At 35.4% G+C, this 9,392-nt stretch overlaps 1 protein-coding gene across 1 annotated transcript; it reads left to right on the top strand.

The window, feature by feature from the left end:
- Window positions 1-3,112: 3,112 nt before the first annotated feature.
- Window positions 3,113-5,994, top strand: ackr4a (atypical chemokine receptor 4a). Its single transcript, XM_046851789.1, has 2 exons — window positions 3,113-3,262; window positions 4,230-5,994. The coding sequence occupies exon 2, from the start codon at window positions 4,252-4,254 to the stop codon at window positions 5,332-5,334; it is 1,083 nt and encodes a 360-aa protein (XP_046707745.1). The 5' UTR covers window positions 3,113-3,262; window positions 4,230-4,251; the 3' UTR covers window positions 5,335-5,994.
- Window positions 5,995-9,392: the final 3,398 nt, after the last annotated feature.

The following is a 9,392-nucleotide window of genomic DNA, read 5'->3' as shown; positions in this document are numbered from 1 at the left end:
CTGCTAAGTGTAACAAATGCTTGTTGACCACAAAAAAATAAGATGTGTGTCTTGAAAATGGGCGTGTCTTGGACAATTTTGACTAATCAGCATGTATAAATGGATGTATATACAGTATCGAGTTGAAGGGCCCCTGACCTGAGTATGCAGAGCACTGTGAGTGTAGTCATTTAAATGAGCACAAGCTTCCGAGTTGCATGCACACCAAGGTATTTGTGAGTGAGGAGCTGTGAGATTGTGTAGAGAGACTCTGGAAGCAATTCAGTTTTGCAAGCACTGAGTGATGAGGTATGTGTGCCTCCTACTTGTTCAAGGTATCTATAGTTGGCGCCTGAGTCAAAAGACAAGACTGTAGGATTCGACACTCCCAACCGATCCCTTTCTATAAATGTAACTCCATATCAAATGCGGCTGCAAGCAAATTTAACAAAGAAAACACCACAGATAAATGTTTTCCTCCATCTCCACAATCAAATATCCCCTATTCTCAGAACTCTCGCACCAAGAGGCAAGGATTGGCCAAGACAAAGCTTGTAAAGCAACTCCTAAAGCAGCACAAGTCACATCATGAACAAACATCTCCTACAAAGAAAAATAAGGTCCCAAAGGTATTCGCTACCCTCTCATAATCATCTTTATTTATCAGCACACAATCTTCCTTATGTTTGAGATTTTAAAAATCAACATGAATTTAGTTACAGGACACAGGTCACATACTTTAAACAAACTCTTTTCTCTTTTTTTTTCTTTGTTTCTCGTCTGATGTACACCAGAGAAAGCAAGAGAAGAAACCTTATCAGCCAGGAACATATTCTGTCCTCAGTTATACTGCACAGGATAAAGAACGGTTTGTTTGAGACTTATTGATTCAGATTTATGTAAAAGACTCTCAGAATGTTCTTTCTCTCTCATCAAGTTCATTCAAGGTTACATACAATGTCAGTTGTTTTTTTAAATGGAATTGACTTATAATAAATTATAATGCCGTAAAATATGTCCATAATGGATTAGAAAAATGGTAGCTAAAAATGTTGTAGGTACCTGACTATCACACTCATATAATATAGGCTGTAGACGATCCTGGAACGTCCCAGTTCAAATGTAGTCTCTTTGGTGTAATATTAACTTCCATTCTTCTGGGAAAGCTTTCCACTAGATTTTGAATGTAGGGAATCGTGCGTATTTCGTTACAAGAGAGTTAAAGTCAGACATTGATGTTAAACTGTGCCTTGGGTCTTACTGTTCCAGTACTGAAAATTTTACAGCTTACATACGCAATAAAATGCAATTTGCGACAGTTTATATATGTGATGGTCAGTTGTCGACATACTTTTGCATATAAATACCATCTAGCATTCAATATTAAACTCACTGATTTTTTGTCACTCATTGTTTGTTTGGTATTTTCCATAGATCTGGTGGACAAAAAGAAGATTTGGATGACTAAGGCTTTGCAATGTACAATAAGTATAGTCCGATTTTTTTGTATTGCATTTAGATTTTCTACGAGTTCTTATGCAAACCTCATATGACATGAATTCTATAAATATATATAAAAAATGTATAGTCCAGATTAGGTCTAGACTGACCTATTTCTCTGTTTCTTAGAGCATTTACTCAATGGTTCCTTAACCTATTTGTGGTTTTTTTTGTGCATTACCAAAAGTGATCACCAAGTGGCACTTATTATGCAATTTGAATTGTGAAGCATGTGTACAGTACAGAAATACATTTAAGACCCAGAGTCTCTATTTCTCAAAATCATTAATAAAAACTAAAATTCAAAATCCTTCTCATTTACTTATTTAACATATTACAAAGAAGTGGTTAGTGTTAAAAAAAAAAAGGAAATGTGAAACTTTATCTCTGTCAGAGTCGCAGTGGGTGCAAAGTCAGTTTCTATTCCAGAAACACAGAATGGCTTACGGTGGGATACACCCAGGATATCAGTTCATTTGCAGGACACCACACACATACACACACACACACACACACACACACACACACACACACACACACACACACACTAACACATTCATCCAGGGCTAGGAACACTCCAGAGGCAATCCAGATGCAAGGAATTGCACATCATCTGAAATCTACTTTTTTAAAATTATTACATTGCTCATCTTATAAATAGCAAATAATCTATAGTCATAGCTTTAACCCAGAACCAGGAAGACTACACAATTTAGACAGGTTTATTTAATGTATATACAGTATAACATTTATTGGAAACTATGTATGCAGTAAGTCATGTCTCATATGCGGTATCTATGTGTGGGTGGTGCTGAAACTTATACCAGGAAAAGCCTACATTAGCTCTAAAAGCTTTACACAATTAAGCTCTCGCATGAGTCCCATGATGACCAAATCAATCTGAAACAGAAAGAATGAACGCAAAGGACATACAAATACAGAAGTGATACTAAGTAGTATCAGACAAAAAAAAATCAGATAGGAAAAATATCATTTAAAATAAACATCCTAACTTAAATTGAAAAATGATGTCAAGTATAAAAATGACAAATTATTTATTATTATTATTATATTTAATGAAAATTTGAAATACAAATCTGCAAGGCAATTAGTCAATAAATTCTAACAAAATATCACAAGAATTTAATGATTGTAGAGTCAAATAAATGAAACAAAAATATGGTAAAATACCCACATATCTTTGCAATTTAAAGTTTATTTAAAAATAAGAGATTCACTGGCAAGTGCAAATAAAGACAATAAAAAATAACAAGCTGGTACGTTCATCCTAGTAAACATCTCTCATGCCAGTGCCCCAGCCTGTGCTGTATGTTTACGTTGGATCAGATTTTATTTGTTTATTTCCCTCGCAAAAGAACACACATACTTAATTACCCACCACCCCATGAAAAAACAGAACAGCGATTACAGTTATATAAACACTGAACCACTTTATGTGCTCATATAGAGAAAGCATGCCAGGAAAATCCCAAACAAGTCTACTTCCAACAAAAAAAAAAAAAAACTATAAATTCCTTAGACACCAGCTGAAATACATCCTCTTTGCAATTAGACCTGTGAGTCACTTGACACATGTTTTATAGTGAGGTTCCCTCCCTCTCATTTTTTTATTTCTTTCACACATACACACACACACACACGCACACACACACACACACACGCACACACACACATACAAAAATGTGAGGTGCAAGGGTTTGGAGTTCACAGGCTTGGCAGCAGGGCAAGCAGAAGTAGAAACTGGAAGCTCCACTCACGTAAGGTAAGACACATTAACTGCACCTCTAGATATGAAAAGAGAAAGGTTAGAGGTCTAAGCATTATCCTTACATGTTCAGAAATGGACATTTTTTACAATTCGAAGGTTGAGGCTGTTGTATTTAAAAAAACTAACCCAAAGGCCATGCATTAATCATTAAACTTAGACCTGATTGTGTGCCATATATGGTCTTTGCTACAGTATTCCTAAGAGTAAAATGTTAACTATGTATTTTTAATGCAATATTTTGACAAAGAAAATTCTACAGAAAGTAAAAGGACAAAGTAACTCAGTGTCCCTGACTTTTTTTTTTTTGCGGAATCAACATTGCTCTTTTGGAAAGAATTTGCAAACAGAGTTTGACTGGGCAAAAAAAAATAAAAAGCAAAACTAGAGGCAATGTGAGGAATTTTACAATTTTCCTCTTCAAGGCAGGACCCACATATGGTTTGAATGCCATATGCACAATAGGTTTTTTATGCTCATAAAATTATAGTTCCAGGATTTTGAGCTATGCTGTAACTTCTGCAAATTGCTATATGCATATACTATATTATCATTGTTTTCAATTTTTTTTTCAATTTCTCTGTCTCATTACATATAAAAATGAGGATTCTATGAAATGTAAGAATTTTATGTAATTTATATTTATGAATTACATCGAATGGTATCCAAGCAAAAAAAACTTATATAATTATATAATCCAGACTTTTTTATTGATTTTTCAAACAAACTGGCTTTTAATTATTAATAATCTTGAATAGATAGATAGATAGATAGATAGATAGATAGATAGATAGATAGATAGATAGATAGATAGATAGATAGATAGATAGATAGATAGATAGATAGATCGATCTTCTTGTTGTTGTTGTTTGGGAAGTGCTATTTGGAAACATGTTTATTTCAAAAACAGGCTATTGCATCACACCGTACATATGGCATACGTAACAATATTATTGTTTTGCAGAAATCTTATCTTTAAGAATAATATGGATTACAACGAGTCTTATGACTATGAGCATGACAACGCCAGCGACTACAACTACAGTGTATTCCATGACCTCTGTGAAAAAGAGGATGTTCGCTCCTTTGCTCGAGTCTTCCTACCAGTTGTGTATGGGTTATCTCTAATAGTGGGACTGACAGGAAATGCTCTAGTAGTGGCTGTGTATGCATATTCCAAACGCTTAAGGACACTGATGGACACGTTTGTGGTGCACCTGGCTATTGCCGACCTCCTACTTCTCCTGACCCTACCTTTCTGGTCTGCTGCTGCTGTACAGGGCTGGGAGCTAGGAGAAGTTCTTTGCAAGATTGTCACAGCCTTATATACCATCAACTTCACATGCAGCATGTTGCTTCTGGCCTGCATCAGTTTTGATCGCTACCTTGCACTATACCCACAACTCAAAGATCGGTTCCTGGGCCAGATTTTTAAGAAGAACTGCTCCACTAAGCTCTGCCTGGTAGTGTGGACGGTTAGTTTCTTTCTAGGAATCCCTGACTTGATGCTCTCAACTGTTAAAGAGCTTTCTGGTCGGAAGATCTGCCTGGCTGTGTACTCTTCAAGCATGGCCATTCAGTCAAAAGTGATTATGGAGGTGATAGAGGTCTTGCTGAGTTTTTTGGTTCCTTTGCTGATAATGCTGTATTGCTATTTCTATGTGGTACGGAAATTACTGGAGCTTTCACAGGAGAACAGGGGGAAGAGATGGACAACAATTCGTGTGTTGTTGGCAGTTGTGGGTGTTTTTGTGCTAACACAGTTCCCCTACAACGTTGTAAAGTTCTGCCGAGTCCTGGATGTGATTTACCTGCTAATAAGCAACTGTGAGACAAGTAAAGCCCTGGACCATGCCACTCAGATTACTGAGAGTCTGGCTTTGATCCACTGCTGCCTGAACCCTGTGCTTTACGTCTTTATCGGCTCGTCTTTCAGGATGCGCGTGCTAAGGTTTGCCAAAGCCATGGGCCAGAAAAGAAGATCTGTACAGAGGAGAGAGGAGTGTGATTTGGACTTTTCCTTTAATTCACACTCACAATCCCCACAGACAAGCACCTTTTCCATATGAGTAAATCTAAAAGCAATATATAGGAAAAGATATAAAGATCATTTCTGTGTCTATTAGGGGAGTAACGGTACACAAATTCATACCGAAATTTTTACATGCGGAACATAGTTAAAATCAAGAACGTAATCTGTGGCGCACCGCGGGTTTGTTTAGTCACCGCCTCGCACTTTTAGCATTTTTTTATTAATATTTTTAAACTTTAAAACACACAACAATGCCAGGGGTATAAAAAAAATAAAAACCTGGAAGCTGGAAGTGGCGCTAGCGCTATGAATTCAAGATTCAAGATTTGTTATTTGTCACAAAGTTATTTGTTTATACACTTAAATATTTTAATGTAATCTTGTATCTTGAATCCATAGCACTAGCATTAGCTGCTAGCCACTTCATGGCATTTCCTAGCATCTTTTGTCCAGCCTCAAGAATTTCTCTTAAAAGGAGAAAATCCTAACAATTCCACATATCGAGGGAGTGAAAGAATGAAGGATGAAAGGAATAAAAAACATTCGTTAAAGAATGCTGAAATAGATAGAACCGTAAGTAGATCATATCTTTAGAAAATGTAATATTTAAATGTAAAACACACACTCACATACAAAAATTTAAACATTTACATTTTTTCCATTTATTTAATTTTATTTAATCAATTTAATTTGTGCCAATTTAACTGATTACTCAATTTAATCAATATCATTCAAAAGTGTATTGCATTCATGTGATTTATTCTATTTTTTATAAAATATTAAATATTATTTAACCGAACAGGCTTTTTATTTTAAATTGTTTTAAAATGTAAAGTGTTCAAATGTTAATGATCTCAAGTGTTAATAATAATAAACTGTGTTGATAAAAAAAATTACAAGCAATTTTATGTTTTACATTTCTCCCCGATTTCTTTTGAAATTGAACCGAATCGTGACTTAAAACCCGAGGTACGTACCGAACAGTGAATTTTGTGTAGAGTTACACCCCTAATACCTATCTGTATTTTGTAATTAAGAGTATATTCATATAAAAATATATATATTTGCATGTTATCAGTCTGTACCTCCAGTCAGAGTTTTATTCCTGTGGAGTTAAAACAACCAGACAATCAGGCTGGCTGAACAAGGTTGTTTTTCACTTTAACAGTAATGTACTTTGTACTCAAGCAACAGCTAAAAGTAAATGAAACTCAAGCCACAAAAGACAGACATGTGCTGTGACAGAATGCCTTGAGTAAAGAAATGAACTGAACAAAGAAAGAACGGAACAAGAATCTTCACACGTGACACACCATCCAACACCATACAGTGTTGTGAAGGGACAAAATCCTGCACTACAATAACAATTACATACATATGCTCTACATTTAGGAGATTTTCAGTTCTTTTTCTTCTTCCGAAAAATTTATATCTTTTTTTCTGACTAAATGTAGCTAAGTATCTTTGCTATTTCAATTCGTAACTATTACAGAGCAAAGGTTCATAGTGGAAAAATGCTGATATTATTAAATAAAAAACACAGCCGGACTTCCAACCATTGCTCAATCTATCAGGTAGGTATTTCACTTATTCAGTATTTCTAACTTGTTTACAGATACAACTTCTAAATAAAACATGCACACACAGGTCTGGGTCATGTTTTTTTGGATGCTGCACAAAATGCCACAGTGCTTCTCAGTGACCACCATTTAGCATTGTTTACAAAATGACCACTGTTTCATCGGATTACTGTGCTTTCTTGTCATGTTAATGTAAATAAACTATAAACTATAAAACACAAGAAAATGCTGAAAGTTTTATAGCTTTTTTTATTTGTTATTTTTATTTTTATTAATAATAGTTTTTTGTTATTGGTTTAATACATGACCACTGTCTTTCCTTCTTCTGTTACTAAAGAACGGCCTGTACATTTAGGCACAATGCACAAATACAGAGCAATAGATCTTGATTTAAGTATTGTGAAACTGCAGTTTTTCTCTGGAAGACATCTGAAGTTTGTTATTGTTATGTTTTGGACAAGCAGGGACTCATTAGCACAATTCTACTTGGTGACGCCTAGACTGGTTTGAAACCTCTGTTAAGTGAAAAAGAAGTAAATCTCCTCTTAGAGATAATTCATACGATGTTGCTTGTTGGATTTCCTTTTTCTCAAAAACATCTGAATACTTGTTTTTCATACATGCCTTCTGTCGTGAGTTATGTTCAACACATAGGTGCTATTTGTCAATGTTATACATAGTAATGTGCACGTCAATGTCTGGATGTCCAGGAAGATATGTATATATCTTCCAATAGAGGTTCATAATTGTCAGTCCATTGTGTACATAAATAATGGGAAACATAAACCAAGCAACAGATGTATGAAAAAGTCGTCAACATGTACTACATGTACTCAATTATCCTTCAATAATTCTAATCTGATGTGTTACAATGCAAAATTCAAATTAATGCTAGTTTACATTTTTTGTGCACTGTGAGTCATGGGTTATGCATGACAGAACATGCTCTGCTGCTTGGATTTTCAGTAACTTCCAATCCCAGGAACATGCTGATTGAGACACCAAGCCATCACTAGTCTCCAAATAGATTTACTAGTTGCCATGGGCAGCTAAGGCAGTGGAGAAAACAATGAGTCAGACGGGAAAAAGAAACATGCAGACCGTAAAGAATGTGGGCTAAATGCACTTTTTTACACAAGACAACTAAAAATCTATCTATTTTTTGTTATTACTGATACGGAAAAAGGTTAGTAGTAGTTAGTAGTTGTATAACCCCATGCACTTCCTTCAGAGTGACGTAGCCAAACTAACAGGATGTAACCTAGGGGTTGTCTCTGCACAGCTGTGTGGAATTTTGTATTTAATTTTAAAAATTAAAAAATTCTTGGAGTGAATTAATGAAGTTGCTTCATGTCTGGAAAACGTTCGATTGTATCCATGAGTCGTCTTAAAAGTAAAGCAGCATTCGTAAGCATATTTTAGAAAATGCTTATTTATCATTAATTGTTTAGAAAACTCTTTTTATCATTATCAATACCCAAGTATTGTCTTCAAGCCACTGTTCTTTTCCTTGTACACTTCACCTCCAAAGACACATCTGTGAAACTTTTATTAATAATTAATAAATAATTAATAAAATCTGGGAACAACCATCTCTGAGAATCTCAAACAGGAAGCCAACAAAGACTGTATTGCCTAAAAGGTTCGATAAAGGATGCATTTCCTGGACAGCTGGGGAAGTACAACCAACCACAAGAGCTGAGTCTGTCCATTAACTAAAACAGTTTAATTCCTGATACATTTCATAATGCCAGAATAGGAGCCTAAATGTTTTCTCTGGGATGCACCAAAATTGGAAAGTGGAAGACTGTAAAAAAAAAAAAAAAAAAATTTGTTAATTTAAAACAAATGTAATTGTCCAGTTCGAGTGAGTGTGTACATATGATTGCATTACACTTCCTATTCTTGACTGAAAGGCTTGAAATGCAGTGTGATCTTTTGCTGTTCTACCTTGTCGACCTCAAGGTCAGTATTTCATGCATGCACAGATGAATGAATGAAGAATGATTATAGGAGATTTTACATGTTTCCTGGTAGCTCAATCCAATTTGGATATTTTCCTCTGATCTCTCTAATCAACAAAGAATTTAGACCTACAGTCATTGTTTTTTTGAGCATTTTACACTCCAGCTTCAAGAACTTCTGCGAAATGTTTGTTACAATTGTAAATGAAACTATGACGATAAATCACTGGGAATTGTCATGTCCGGAAACATGGAACGGGAAGCCAACAGAAACTGTATAGCCTAAAAGCAAAGGAAGTGCTTTCTGGGACAGCTGAGGAAGTTCAACCAACCACAGGAGCCGAGTCTGTCCACGCCACCTCGTTAACAGTCTGGTTTGGCACCACAACCCAAAATGAGCTGAACAAGCTGCAATACGTTAGTCAAGTCAGATGAACCGCTCATAGGAAGAAAACCTTACTTCACCATATGACCAGCACATATTTGGACTTGTTCCTGCCAAAAGATCAGTATGTATAAAACCCTCCAGACTCTAGAGCAGCTTGCTTCCA

The sequence above is a fragment of the Silurus meridionalis genome, chromosome 6, assembly GCF_014805685.1.
Source record: "Silurus meridionalis isolate SWU-2019-XX chromosome 6, ASM1480568v1, whole genome shotgun sequence".
NCBI lineage: Eukaryota > Metazoa > Chordata > Actinopteri > Siluriformes > Siluridae > Silurus > Silurus meridionalis.
This window is presented reverse-complemented; position numbering and strand designations above follow the sequence as displayed.

Excerpts from the sequence above, each read along its gene's own strand:
- ackr4a (XM_046851789.1), top strand. The coding sequence starts at position 4,252 with ATGGATTACAACGAGTCTTATGACTATGAGCATGACAACGCCAGCGAC.